Source organism: Sphaerodactylus townsendi, linkage group LG02, assembly GCF_021028975.2.
Source record: "Sphaerodactylus townsendi isolate TG3544 linkage group LG02, MPM_Stown_v2.3, whole genome shotgun sequence".
Classification (NCBI taxonomy): Eukaryota; Metazoa; Chordata; class Lepidosauria; order Squamata; family Sphaerodactylidae; genus Sphaerodactylus; species Sphaerodactylus townsendi.
The window spans coordinates 20,127,119-20,142,411 of record NC_059426.1 but is presented as its reverse complement, the minus strand read 5'-3'; the positions used below and the strand labels follow the sequence as shown (position 1 = coordinate 20,142,411).

The following is a 15,293-nucleotide window of genomic DNA, read 5'->3' as shown; positions in this document are numbered from 1 at the left end:
ATGCCCTGTATAAGCGGCTGTTTGAGATTTGGGGGTTAGTTCTCACATTGCCTGTGTCTGACTAAGAATGCCAGCTCAATAAAGAACTTAACACGGTTGCCTTTGACTGGACTTTACTGGTTCGTTACAGAAAGTCAATGAATCCCAGTTAAGACAGAGTTGTGGAAATTCACATCTCCTGTACTGAGCTGGCAAAATGGGCACTTACCATGTGTAATCTTTTTTTATATTTCATGTAGACTTCTTGCTTTTGATTGAAAATATGGATGTCATTTTTTTTATTCTTGCTCTGTCTATATGTATGTTTTGCATTTCTGTATATTTAGTATCTGTATTGCATGAATGAGTGAATGAATACCTTTTTCCCCTTCCAGGGGAGCCGGCTGCATATTTGTTGAGATGCTTCAGGGCCAGCCTCTGTTTCCAGGGGTTCGCAATGTCTCTGAACAGCTGGAGAAAATCTGGGAGGTAAGCAGTGGTGGGATCCAAAAATTTTAGTAACAGGGCCCCATGGTGGTGGGATTCAAACTGTGGCGGGGCGGGGCACGATGGGGGCGTGACCGGTCATTCCGGGGGCGGAGCATTCCTGAGCAAGGCTGTGGCAAGGACGCAGCCGCTGTGCCGGTCCTTGGGCGGGAAACGAATGCACGCAGGCGCAGGCTGCCACGCATGCCGGTGCACCTCCTGCTAGACTGCTTCAAGTTCTGCACGCTACTGCTGAGAGGAGGGGCGTAACTAAGGCAAAAATCACGTGGCAAAATCACCAATTAGTAACCACCTCTCGGCACACACAAATAATTAGTAACCTACTCTCGGGAACCTGTGAGAACCTGCTGGATCCCACCTCTGGAGGTAAGTATAATGATGCATCAAGAATGTGAAATTAAAAATAATTTACATCTTAAAGGGTCAGCTAACCCCCAGCCCCACTCACACACATACGCTCTGTGGGGTAAATTGTGATCATGGAAGTTGGTTCCAGCAGAAAAAAAGGATTTGATCGAAATCCTACAACACAGTGGGTTAAGTTTAGGTTTTTATCCAACAAGCTGATCTATATTTGGCAACTTTCCTTTAAACATTGAGATCAATCAAAGGGACTTCACTTTGATGTCTGTCTTGTTTCATTTAAAATTTAAAACCAGTTGGATTGACAGTGAGTTGAAGAAGGGACAGAGAAGTTTTACGTCTTGTTATTCTGCATCAGGTGGAATTGTGGCTTCTCTAGAAGAGCGCCTGATACTGTTCGGCATCATCAATTACTATGTGCTTCCTCGAGAACAATCCCAAGAAGCATCCTTATTCCTGTTGGTAGTCACATCAAAGTGTTATTCGCCCTGCGTCTGTAGAGGCTCATATTTTTAACTATTACTTTAAAATGTATTTATTGCTTTCTTAAGCAATAAGAAACATTAGTCAGACCCCAGTGAATATCATTGATATCCATTAAGCATGAAAAATCTAAAAATAATCAAGCAGTATGTGACACACTAAAAAAAAAGCCTCCATCAAAAACTAGATCAATTTTTCAAAACATTGAGGGCCAAATTACATGAGATCATATAGATCATGAGATCCCCTCATGTAGTTTGGTTTTAATCTTTGCTTAAAGTTCCATATTGCTTATCTACTATGCTTTCTATTTTTGCCCCACCTTCCCCCCCCAAGGAGAATTGGGTAATCTCCCCCTTTTTTCTTTGTCCTCTTCAGAGGCGTACCAGGGAGAGATGGCGCCTGGAGACATCTGTTCTCTGGGCGCCCCCCCACTATGCCTGGGGCGAGGCCCACTCTTGGCCCCACCCCTAGCTCCACCCCCTCCTGGCTGCTGGTTCAGAGCCAGCAGCCCCTTCTGCCCTCCCCTCTGGGGAGGACAGAAGCAACTGGAAGGCTCTGTGCTGGGATGGGGCCAAGGGGCGGGGCCACACACCCAGAGCTTATAAAAGCAATGGCCCCAGCACAGGGCCTTCCAATTGCTTTTGTCCTTCCCAGAGGGGAGGGCAGAAGGGACTGCTGGCTCAGAGCCGGCAGCTGGGAGGGGGGGCGAAGCTTGGGGGAGCCGGCAGTTGGGAGGGGGGCAAGGCTTGGGGGGTCCTCTGGCTTCCTTGGCCCCACCCATGTCGATGACAACACGAGCAGGGCCGAGGGCGCCAGAAAATGACAAGGCAGCAGGACTTCCTGGTCATGTGGGGGGGACGATTTTGCACGTGACCCCCCACGTGACCAGCTCAGTGGCGCCCAGGGACAGAGGGTACCCCTATCCCTTGGCAAATATGCCACTGATCCTCTCACAACAATCCTATGGGGTAGATTAGCCTAAGAGAGGGAGTGTGACTGGTTCAAGGTCCTTCAGTGAGCTTTGTGTCTGGGAATCTGGCGGGTGGCAAAGCTACAGTCAATACAGATCCACAGGGCTGCAATAAGCATTTGTTGAAACAACCTCAACATAGAATTATGCAAGAGCTGCGATTTTAGTGCCAAAGGGAAGAGTACCTTGTATTCAGTCAGTGGCAAAAACCTTGCTTTGGGGTATTTCATTTTCCCCAGCAAGCATTTGTTTGCTTGGGGGCAGAGTCCTATGGTGGATTCAGACCACCTCATCACGGTGCAGCGTTTCTGAGGCCCAGTACATCTTTGAATTGTGTCCCAAATTGTTTTTGAACACCTGTCAGAAGATTCGTTTACTCTCTATTCCTTTTCATCTCCTAACAGCAGGGGCTGGGATCACAGCCGCAGCAGCGCATGGCTTTAGAATGCCTATCATTTTGGGGGAAATTGCTGCTATAGAGAATCTCTCATCATTGCTGTCTTGGTCTCTAGGGGAGAACCTTAGCTGTAAATAAGAGTGAGGGATGGTTTGGCTGTTGCAGATCTATTCGAAACGGCACCTGTCAGAGCCGCCAGTCAAGGGGATTTATATTCCAAGCTACTCTAATACAAAAAGCTTTTAGAGTACCTCTCCAGGAGAAAATCAGGACTGGAATAGTATCTGCATGCATGTTTTTCGAGGCAACATTGATTTTTGTTTCTTTTCTTTCTTTTTTTCTTTCTTGGCTCTGTACAGGTACTGGGAGTCCCAACGGAGGAAACTTGGCCTGGGGTTTCACAGCTTCACCACTACAGCCCAGGTATGAACAGACGGCTTCTACTTCAAAGTGCAAACAGCCCAGGAATGTTAATTGAAACTGCCTTTCACAGGAATAAATCCGTCATGGTGTTCTAAAGTTAAGGACACTTAGGGGCTTTCCCCACTGACAGAGTTGAACTGGTTTCTACCTTAAGGTCTCGGGCTTGGAAGTGAATCCCCTTCTTTCTACTGCCACCGAGCTCCAACATTGTTTTGTCTCAGTCTCCTCCCTCAGGAACTGCGAAGCATCCTTGTGCGTGAAAGCTTAATGAACTACACTCTCGAAGTGGGAAGCATTGAAACGACACCTCATCCGTTCAACCAATCACGAGCCGCTTTTGTGGCATGGGCAGAACGGGAGAGTCGTGGCGGGCAGAAAGTGCATGTAACTGTAAACTGTAAAAACTGTAAAAAAAAAAAAGAACGCTCCCATTTCCCGCCGTAACACAAGCGCCAATCACGATCGAGGAGCGAAACAGGCACCAAGATGATCCCGCCCACTTAGCTCAGTTCCAGGGGGCCAACTCAGTTGCTGTGGGGACAGCCTGGAATCGCCCTCCGCTGAAGGGAACCGAGTCGACCTTAACTCCCTTCTGTAGTGGGGAAAGCCCCTTAAAGAGTTCTTAGGTTCCCCTTTTGAAATCACTTCTATGCTGGTTTTCTCCTGCGAGGATATCATGCTGTTGGGCTGATGGCCATTTTTTTCTCTTCCCTCAGAGGGGTTGGTTCCTCAGGTTCCTGTTCCTTATGCCACTGCCTGTTCAGCTTCCTTCCTTCCTGCCTCAGCCTTCCCACTAGACACCAAAGTTCATCCAGTGGCCCCTTCTTTCCTTCCTGCTTCCTTTTGAAAAAGGCCAGCCTTCCACCTGATTGCCACACAACCACACACAGTGGCAGTGAGGGACTGCACAAGGCAAGGAGTCAAGAAGGATACACGTGGGCAGTCTGGGTGCATTTCCTGCAGAGGTGTAGCTGGGCCAAACTGCGCCCAGTGCACAGAGTGTTTTTTCCTGCGCCCTGCCCTTGTACCCCCTCCCCATGGCCCATCATCTGACACACACACACACCATTCTTACCCACTATTACATTTTCGTTTCGCTTTAGGGACTTCTTTGTGGTCCTTTTGAGGCTGGCGGCCTAGTTGAGCATAGTTCAAGGAGAAAGCTGCTCATGACGACGAGCACTATACTTCCCAGGAGACCTTGTGAGCCCCAAGGTCTCCTGGGAACTGTAGTTCCTCAGGCAGTTTTCCCCCTGAACTGTAACTAGGCCGCATTTTTCGGCCTCAAAAAGGACTACAAAAAGAAAAGGAACACAGGTAAGTGTGGGGAGGGGTGGGTGTGTGTGCGTGCGTGTGCCGCCAGGGGAAGGGGGAGGGGCCAGGGGGCGATTTTGCGCCCCCCCCCCAGGCGTGCGCCCGGTGCACGACGCACCCCCCGTCCCCTTGGCCCTCCGCCACTGATTTCCTGCCCTTTTCATAGATTCTGCAGCTGTTTTGCAGCACTGTGAAGTTACCAAACTCAAGGTGGGTCATGGAGTTCTCCTGGAATTTCAACTGATCTCCAGATTACTATAATCAGTCCCCTGGAGGATACAGATTTGGAGAACAGATTCCATGACATCACATCCCTGCTGAGCTCAGTCCTTTCCCCAAGTTCCCCAGGCAGCACCCCAAAAAATTCCAGGAATTTTTCAAGCCATTGTTGGCAACCTAAGCACACTGACACACTCTCTGTTCTGCAGGGGCTACATATTGTCAAGAGTCCACACACGGATCTCACTAGGGTTATTAGGTCTCCCACTGTGGTAGGAGACCTCCCATTGGCAAACCTCATTGCCTGCTATCACTCTTAGAAGCAGAGGAAAAATTATTTTTTGAACACAGGCATTTTTTAAGCACAGCATACAACACTTCTGGGGAAAACCTGGAGGTGACATCTTGTCACCCTAGGAATCTGCAGGAACTTTATGGTTTTGCCATACAATTTTTGGCAATTCCTAGAGCAATATGAGGCTTTTTTCAGTTTTCCCTGGAAGTGATGTCATATCTCATGTCCCACCTACCAAGTCCCCAGCGGTAGCTAGGAATGGCTTGGCAACCCAAAATGTCACAGATCTTTAAAATGTCACTGCCCTGGGCTTCAAAGGATGCTGTATGCTAGTTTCTATGTATTTGTACAAATATCTTTTGATTTGTGCTTGAACATCTTTGGTTCTACAGATATAGCAAGCCTCCAGATGTTATATAGGTCTAGCATATCCTCTCTTATCCAGAATTCTGTGACTGATGTGCATTTTTATGGTGTTGTTTAAGATCCCTTAAAGCAGTGGTTCTCAACCTTCCTAATGCCGCGACCCTTTAATACAGTTCCTCATGTTGTGGTGACCCCCAACCCTAACATTTATCCATTTTACAGATGGGGAACACTGATGCAGAGAGTCTTAGGCGACCCCTGTGAAAGGGTAATTCGACCCCCAAAGGGGTCGCGACCCACAGGTTGAGAACCGCTGCCTTAAAGCCTTCTTCTGCCCCTGATTGTCCCACGGGCAAGACAAAATCACTCTGGGCGTGTGTGGTGTGAATGCCCAGCCACAGGTCTGATTTATAAAATCATTTTCTTTTCTTCCCATGTAGACTGGGTGAAAATTCTGTGTCCTGAATTTCAAAGGGCCAGTTGTGTCTTATCTTGACGCGGTGGGTAGATTGAGAAGTGTCCTCTGAAAAGGAGACTTCCTTTACCCTTTCCCTCCCTCTCACATTGTTTCGTATTTTCTCATGGGATACCTTTCAGTCACAGACCCAAGTGTCGGATCGGGCGGGGAGGAGGGAACGATCAAGGACCATTTCCCAGCCTCTCAGCAGGATCGGTCTCTGGGAAATCAGTATAAAAGTGAAATATTAAAAACCCTGAAATGTGAAATCCATCCATCTGCACGCTAGCGAATGTGCCCTTGGGGAGACAGAGGGGGGATACGATTTGGTTGGAAACCGGGAGAGAGGGCGTTTTCAGTCAGAGGTTTGCAGGTTTAGCAGAGCATAGTAACGACTTTTCAAAGAAGTGGGTGTTTCTCTGGGCCTTGCTCCTCGCAGTCTTTTTTTTGGGGACTCCGAACACTAAACAGCTCTTATTTTTGCATGCTGGCCATGATTGGCCAAACAATCAGCTGAACTTGCCTTGTAAAGGTCTGGAATCTTTCGCACAATTAGCCGAGACTCATTAATCAAGCTGGCCTGAAGTGAGAACGTGCTGCATTTGCCGACAGACCAGAGTCTGTGTTGGCAGGCATCTCCCTTCCCATATCAATTCCTGCCGTACTTCCATTTTAAGGAAAAACAGGGGAGAGGTACAATCTGATGCTGAACGGAAGGGAAAAGGATCATATTTTTAAAGATCAGGATATGTGGAAGCATTGGGGGGGGGGGGGGGGGGGATGAGAAATCACCAGTGAACTTGCTGGCAGAAATAGGGCCTGTATTTATCATTTCCTTAAAAAACTAATGGTGTGCTCTACAGCAGGGGAATCTCAGTTTTTAAAGATCGTTTCAGAGGGTAGCCATGCTGGTGTGCCGTAGAAGAAGAAGAAGAGTTTTGAATTCATACCCCACCTTTCTCTCCTGTAAGGAGACTCAGGGTGGCTTACAAGCTCCTTTCCCTACATCTCCCCACAACAGACACCTTGTGAGTTAGGTGGGGCTGAGAGAGTTCTGAGAGAACTGTGACTAGCCCCAGGTCACCCAGCAAGACTGTGGAAACACATCTGGTTCACCAGATAAGCCTCTGCCACTCAGGTGGAGGAGTGGGGAATCAAACCTGGGTCTCCAGATTAGAATCCACCTGCTCTTAACCACTACATCACGCGGGCCCCAGTAGAAGAGTCCAGTATCATTTAGGAAACAAATAAGATTTTGAGGTTATAAACTCCCGTCATCAGAAATTATTTTTAAGAAGTTTTTAAATTATTTTTAAATTATTTTTAAATTATTTTTAAATTATTTTTAAGAAGTTTTGTGAAATACAAACCCTTCCTAAGCTAGGAATTTAGGGATAGAGCCTGTGGAAGGCGGGACCACCAATCAAAACAGCCATTTACTACAGAGAACCTGATGACTGGAGATTGACTGCAATTATGGAGGGTCTCTGGACCCTACCTGGAGGTTCATGGTATATAATATGTGCAGGTGCACCTGTAAAGATATGTAATAATAACTGCACCAGTGGCTCAAAACTCAATTATAATGTATTATTCTTAACTTACAAATATTTTGCCAGATAACAATCTCTGCGTATCGTTTAACCATTCATTTACAAAATCAACAGCAAACTTTTTTTATATTTATAAATGAGGAATAATACATTATAATTGAGTTTTGAGCCACAGGTGCAATTATTATTACATATCAGCTCACAAAATGTTGCAGGCATGAATGGGGAAGGGTTGCCATTTGCTAGTGGTGTTGACACCATTGTGCCCTTTACACTGATACAAACAGATTTCACACATCTCCTGGAATGGTTATTATACCTTCTAGCATGAGGGTTTTTTAAAAAAATTACTTTTTCCCATTGACAAAATATTGATGTTTCAAATAAACCCTTCGAAAATGCCGTAGCCCGTAGCCCTTTGTTCTATATCCTGTGCAGGTGTACCAAAGATGTGACAAAATCTTTGTTCTTTGAACTGATTGCCTGAAAAGTCATGAGTACTTGGCGGGAAAGGAAAGCGGGAAAGATGTTACGATGCTCCATTTAAAGGTCAGGTTGAAAACATATTCGCATGAAGCGACAGAAGAGATTAGGAAAGCTAATCTGGTAATTTTGTCTCTGGGATCTAATCTTCTGTTCCTAATCACATAAGACACTCAGCTGTGGTTATCCAGTACTTGCATCTCAAGCTGTTAGCTGGCACCAGGAGCACCTATAACCAGCATAGAATGCCAAACAAATTAGCCCATGGCTGCAGAAAAAATTAGGGATCTTGAAGGCCCAACTGGATGTTATAAAGGACACGTGGCTGCCACTGACTTGTTGCTTTTTAGTAAACGAAATATTTGCCATGGTTAGGGATACCAAGTAGGACATGGGGAAGGCAGATACATATTGTGCGGGGAGCAGTGACCTTTGTCACTGTGATGTCACTCCCGGAGCAACCCAAAGCTCCAGCACCACACTGGGGTGATGCTCTAGAACAGTGGTGGCGAACCTATGGCACGGGTGCCAGAGGTGGCACTCAGAGCCCTCTCTGTGGACACGCGCGCAGAGTTCATCATGTGGGTGGGGGAATCGTCCCCCCCACACACACATCTAGGCTGGCCTGGGCTGCTGAACTTGATGTGCATGCACCTCAGCAAGCAGGTAGGACTCGGCTGGCGGGCCTGGTGCCTGTGCTCCAGGTGGCTGCTGCCTGGGGGGGGGGGGGGGCGGGGGCGGCAGAGATGCTAGAGAGGCGCAGAGCGGCGCATGTGGGACTTGCTGGAGGCTACAGCAGGCTGGCCCCTGCTCGAGTGGGTTATTCAGGTTAAATTGCCGCGTTGACACTTTGCGATAAATAAGTGGGTTTTGGGTTTCAGTTTGGGCACGGTCTCAAAAATGTTCACCATCACTGCTGTAGAACTTGCTGGAAACTCTCTGGAATTTCAGGCGAGTGCCAGAGGATGACCCAGTATGATGCTGGCACTTCCGAGTCACGCAGGAAGTGACATCATCCCACAGCAGCAAAGATCACCATCCATCTTTGCTGGCCTGCTTCTGCACACCAATCAGATGAGTATTGGCAGGCATTGGCAACAACTACCAGGAGTATGCCTACCATTACTGGCCATCTGGTGAGCCTAGCTGTGGTGCTGGGGTGTAGAGAATATCTCCATCCTCTGTAATCAACAGCCACGGTGGGGGAATTAGACTGTTAAATGTGGTAAAATAGTATTATATGTTTAAATTTTAATAGACAAGTTGCCACTGTGGGGGACTGGGGCAAGGAACATGTAAGGAAAACCTTCCATGTGGAAGTACTGCTGCTACTATGTTGTATTGGCAGCCGCAGCAGGAACAGGGAAATGACACAGGCATAAAATGAGAATGCTGTTATCTCTCATGTATATATAAATTAGATGTTTTTTTGGCAGTTCGAAATTAGGGCTGGCCATTTGGTAAAGCTGAATGGGGAAAAAGCCCATAAAGGCATTTCAGCTTTTTTGGGGGGTGGGGTGGTGGGGGTGGTTGTCCCCCTCCAAAACCCAAATATTTGGTTGAAAAGAGCCAAATAGTTTCCCTTGGTTCCAGCTTTGCAAGCAGTGGGGTGGCTAGCAGGGTTGCCTATGTGGGGGCGGGATTCCTCACCCCCCAGCTAGTCCTCCCTTGCTGCTTGTGAACCCGGTTCCAGTTTTGCAAGAGGCAAGGCAGCCCCGCATAGCTGAAAGCAGGGATCACCTCATCTGTGCAGGCCTAGTATTTTTTTCACACTTATCACAGGAATTTGTGTATTTTTGTCCTTCTCTGCCTGTTGAGATGGGCCTTCTCCCTGATCGTCACCCACCCTTTTCTAAGCATGTGTGGGAAGCTCCTGATAGGTTTGCTGGCCTTTCACTGGCAGCTGGCAGGAGACTGGGTGATGAGACTTATAAAATTGGCATTGAGTGATACTCTAGGAATTTTCCTGATCTCTGAGGTACAGACCATAGTGGTTGGGTGGATTCCTAGAGCGTTGCTCAACAAGTCAATGTTGGTCGATTCCCCACTCACGATTAGATGCGTGCTCATCACACAAAACATCCAGGTTTCCAGCAGAACTCCCCACTTCACTAGTGCCGAACGCGCATTCATCCTGTTTCTGGTGCCCCCCCCCCCCCCACGTGTTATTTTAGAACCTGGAAGAAAGTAGATCTTTTCGAAAAATGTGTGGGCAATCTGGAGCAGTGGGGAAGTTGGGGGGTGGATCCAGATTCGAACTACCCGCCCTTGTGAGTGACGTGAAGCCTCCCATCCAATCAGGATGCAGTGGGCTGTGCACGATGTGCGCGCAACCCTTTTTTTTTTAATTTCACGGACCGGAGATCCACGTGAATATGAAGCAACATGGGACCGGTTTCGACTGATTGACTGAGTCAAAAGCAATACAAAGCAGTGCTACACGTCATATCCACGTGGATCCAAGCACATGGAGGTGCGCGGAAACAAGGCTTTGTTTTAATCGCCAGTTTCTTCATCTCCGTGTAGAGTCGTTCTGCGCAGGCTCGCGTAGACATGGATCCGTCAGTTTGAAAGTAAAAAAAAATTCCCGCCCCAGCCCAATGCAGCAACCAATCAGGATAGCCCCTGAATGCATCATGTGTTTGATCTGCCGACAGTGGGGACTTTTGCATGGCTGCTGCATTTCTGAGAACAAGGGGGCAGAAGCTGCAGTGGGGACCATGAAACCGTGTTCAAAAGGTCCCGAATCTTACCAAACCAGTTTGCATCTACTTTCATTTTTGAAGTGGGGAATCGATTGTTACTTCTAGTGATTTTGATACATTACATGGCACTGATTTCTCATCCCTTCCTCTTTGCAGTGAGAGGTTGCCCTGGTATAGAGGAAAAATGGCATCTTTACCCTTGTATTTCATGGATGTCACTGCTGTTTTTGAGATTTCCATCTCTTGCAAGAGGTCTGAGTGAAAAAATGCAGTGCCTTCATCAGATATATTTTGTCGATCTGGTTCACGTCCAGTGTCACTGGACAGACGACGAGGTAGCATTTTAGACATTCCTACCACTGTCCAGCCTGGAACTCTCACAGCAGAAACAGGGAAATGAGGCAGGCACAGGAAGAGAACACTGTTTTCTCTCATCATTATGAAAATGAGAATGTCTGTTGTCAGTTCAAAATTAGGGCCGGCCATTCTGTATAGCTGAATAGGAAAAACAACTACAAAACCATTTCAGCTTTTTGGGGGGAGGGGTGCCGCCACCCCGCCCCAACCCAGCCTATTTTATAGAATAGCATGGTGCTGAAAATGCCAAATATGTGACCCGATTCTCTCCTCCCCCTGGCAGCCCCCCTTTTTGCTTGCAAAGCTGATTTTGGCTTTGCAAGTGGTGGGACAGCTAGTAGGGTTGCCCGGGCAATGGCGGGATTCCTGATCTCCCCCAGACAATCTTCCCTTTTTTAGTTGCACCCACCATCATAGGTTAGAATTCCAAAGGTACCGAGAGGCTCAAAAAAGTTGGGGACCCCTGCAATTATGCATTTGGTACTGTACACATCGTGTTATTTTATAAATACAGATAGAGAAGGAATACACCAATGAACATTTTGTTTTTTGTTTTTTATATAATTTTTATTGATATTTTGGATCTTTTTTTTAACATACACGTTGCAACCTTATATTGCATCCTTAATATAATTTTATCCCCTTTTCCCCCTCTCTACTCCCAAATTTCTTCTTCTTTTCTTCAAATGTGCTGCAGCAGGTTCATTCTTTCAACTCTTCTTTTCCAATTTTCTTCTGTAATTCCAACTTCATTTAACCAGTCTGTGAATTCCGTCCAAATCATCAACATGTCCATTTGTTTTTCTTGCCACATTTGGTTTCTTGACATTATTCCAAAAATTTCTAACTGTACTTGTTCCCATACATATTCCAACCGTTTCTGTATAGTCCATATACTTTTATCTTTCCATCCCAATGCTATTAAAGCATGGGCTGCTCTTATCGTTAATTTAAATAATGTCCTCTGTCTTTGTTCTATTACTTAATGATCAATTATGCCTGTAAATAATAGGTCTATATTTACCCTTATTTTTACTTTTACATACCAATGAACATTCATCCAGAGCATTCTTAAATTATCAACCCAATTCTCTCACATTTTAGAATATGAACTCATCAGGTTTATGTAAAATCATGGGCTAGTTGGAATGTCTCTGATAACACCAGCATTATTAAGGTGTAAAGTAATAAAGTAATGAATCAAAATGAAGATTTAGAACAGTCTCAAAGCAAACGACACTCCACAGGCAACTGATCAGCAAACTTACGAATATAAGACCCAGCTCATTACTTCATATGGTGGAGAAGCAGGCAATTATGTTACTTCCCAGCAGGTAATATTTCATGTAAAGGGAAGTTTTATGCAGATTTTCAATTATGCAGATTCTAGATTGGTATGATCCTCCCTTTTTGATGGGGAGGAATGTTGAAAATGGGGTATCTACACAAATGGCTGTGCATGTCAAATGCTCCCATCACAAGGTATTGTCTGCACAGTGGAACTGTACTTGTATTTACCACTCCATTTTAGTTTGATGGATATCTGTTTTTGGCCAAAGGTAGTCAGTCTTAAAGTAATTTACATCCTGAAATATAGCTTCGTTCTAGAGTCACGCCAGCCCTGTTAAATTGCAGCAATCACATATTCAAGCTGTGTACTTTGCACCCATGGTTTTTCTTGTGTATTAATTAATTATCATGTTACAGTCAATGATTATACAGTTGATTGTGTGATTGAAATGGTACCTTTCAGTGGCGTAGGAGGTTAAGAGCTCATATATCTAATCTGGAGGAACCAGGTTTGATTCTCTTCTCTGCCGCCTGAGCTGTGGAGGCTTATCTGGGGAATTCAGATTAGCCTGTACACTCCCACACATGCCAGCTGGGTGACCTTGGGCTAGTCACAGCTTCTCGGAGCTCTCCCAGTCCCACCCACCTCACGGGGTGTTTGTTGTGAGGGGGGAAGGGCAAGGAGATTGTAAGCCCCTTTGAGTCTCCTACAGGAGAGAAAGGGGGGATATAAATCCAAACTCTTCTTCTTCATCTAAGCACTGGTCCCTGGTTTAATAGAGAATGCACGTTTGGCGCCTTACAAACATACATGCAGGATGAACTCATGTTCAGTGTATCACATGAACAAAGCTACTGTCACTGGAGTTCCATCTCATCCGCCTTTCAGGGTAGTTATAGCTCACATAAGTGTCCTCTTGAGTTCTGATACACAGAAAGGAGAGAAACGTGCGTTATAGATTTCCGAACTAAGATTCTGAGTGGCGAGAGAAATACCAGTTTATTTATTTATTTATTCATTCATTATTTAGACTTATATACCGCCCAGTTCATAGTTTAAGATTTTCTTTTGTATTTTTTTTCCTACTGGCTTCAATTGAAAGTGACCCAAGGAGGAAGGGACTTGTTCCTGAGAACCCTTGGAGTGCCTGGCTAATGGTTCTGTAAATAAATTGGTAATGGCACACAAAGTTCTCTAAAGATAGTTTGCCTGCCATTCAGTAAAGATATGGCAGCCTGCCAAAGATAGTTTGCCTGCCATTCAGCAAAGATAGTGCAGTCCCCTCTAATACCCTCTAATACCACATTTCAAACAAATCCACTTTCTTCCCGTCAGCTTCCTGATCCAACTTTCACACCCATGTATAGTAACGGGGAATATACTGTGGTGTGAATTATCTTGATCTTGGCCGCTGGTGACACATCCCTACACTTAACAATCTTTTCTGGTTCCCTGCAGGCACACAGCTGCTGTAGGGACCTGATCGTCTAAAAATTGACAGAAATCCTATTCCATTCAGAACTGTTCCTAGTGTGCGAGGGAGCTCCGGCCTCCCCTGCCCCCCCCCCCCCGGCTGCATTTTCTCAACCCAAAATGGAGGATCGCTCTGACCTTCTAAAAAACATCACTTCTAGTTTGGCCCTTCATAGGCCAGAGCAATGGTGTTTGGGTCCCTAAAAACACCCCCCGAGACGCTGTGCTGTGCTCAGGAGTTTCTCTGCAGAGACATCAACAGGGACAAAGTTCTGCCTGGGTAGTTTGAAAACCACAAAGAAAAAGCACAGAACGGTCCTTTAGAAGAAAATAAGTGCGCAGATTCCAAAGGAGATTTTTGAAGACATCCTCATCAACTTGCTCCCTAGCTGATGTAAATTAAACCTCTTCTATCAGCCCCTTTTGGCTTTTTTATTTTCTACCAGCAGATGGAAGCAACCAACAAGCGCTGCCCTGCCAACAACAGAAGGCATTTTAAAACAAATGCCGCATACTGATGCTTCATTTTGAGAGGCATCTCTGTGCAGGAGAAAGAAGTGGAATTCAATAAGGAAGGATTTTTTTCTTGTCATTATAGAGTTGGGAGGGGGGGGTTTTTCCAAACAGTGCCCTCCTTGTCTGGCAGCTGTTGTGGCAGGTGAGCCGCCCCCTGACCCTCTCCATGGCCAGACAAGACCGTCGGGTCCACTGATGGCCCGCAACTCAGCCCTAAGGGGGCTGGGGAGGTAGAGCTGGAATCTCTCCAACCTCCGGCAATCCATAGGCCCGGCAATCCATAGGCCCACTGCGCACAGACTGGTGAACAGTCAGCTAGGCAGCGGATTGTGTCCTGATACAGGCAGAGGAGAGAGAGGGGTTTCCCTATCCCCTGATGGCTTGTGGAGGGTGAGGCCAAACAAGGCCATCTGCCCCCCACCCTCAACAAAGCTCCACCCACCTCTTGACTGACAGGAAACGTGAACATGAAAGTCAAGTGCTTGACCCAGGAGTAAGCAGAAAGTGAGAGCTGAAGAGGGTTTGAGGCAAGGAAAGTTCAGGGAAAGCTATCATGCAGGTGTTTCGTTGCCATTGCCGATGCAGATACCTCTGTGAGCTATGCAGAAAATTGTCTCCAGATGGAAGAAGGCCTGACCAAACATTTTTGGTGCACGCAAGCACCATCTCTGGGGCTCAGTATTAGTAATACATCCCACACATAATGGATGATCCCATAATGCAAACTCTTCAGTCGGGAAAGAAAAGTTTCCATTCTAATTCTTCAATGATCTTTTATACTTTTAAAAAACCTACGCCATGACTCACACAAGGGCACTTATACCATACACCAGCCTGAGCCCCTTGCTATTTGTAATGTCAGGCCAAAGAAGAAAGGACACTCGCTGACTATTTTGTAACGTTTGGGTTGGTTCTCTAAGGTATGAGTCAGTCTTTTAAAAAATCATATTGGACTGATTCAGCAGCAGGCGTTTTATCAACAGACCAGTTTACTAGAAAACTTGATTTTTCTGTCCTTTTTTTTTCATCAACTCCCCCAAGTTAATTGTCTCCTGCGGGTTCACCCTTGACAGACACAATAATTACATGGCTTGTTGTTCTTGGCCCAGAGTAGAACACCCTCTATCAGTGCAATCCTG

The 15,293-nt window shown here is 46.2% G+C and overlaps 1 protein-coding gene across 1 annotated transcript in view; it reads left to right on the top strand.

Moving 5' to 3' along the window:
* CDK15 (cyclin dependent kinase 15) overlaps window positions 1–15,293 on the top strand; it is a 67,700-nt gene that overhangs the window by 26,597 nt on the left and 25,810 nt on the right. The window contains exons 9-10 of the mRNA XM_048484457.1: window positions 375–468; window positions 3,062–3,125. Coding sequence (XP_048340414.1) covers window positions 375–468; window positions 3,062–3,125 — 158 coding nt within the window. The remainder of the gene's footprint in view (window positions 1–374; window positions 469–3,061; window positions 3,126–15,293) is intronic.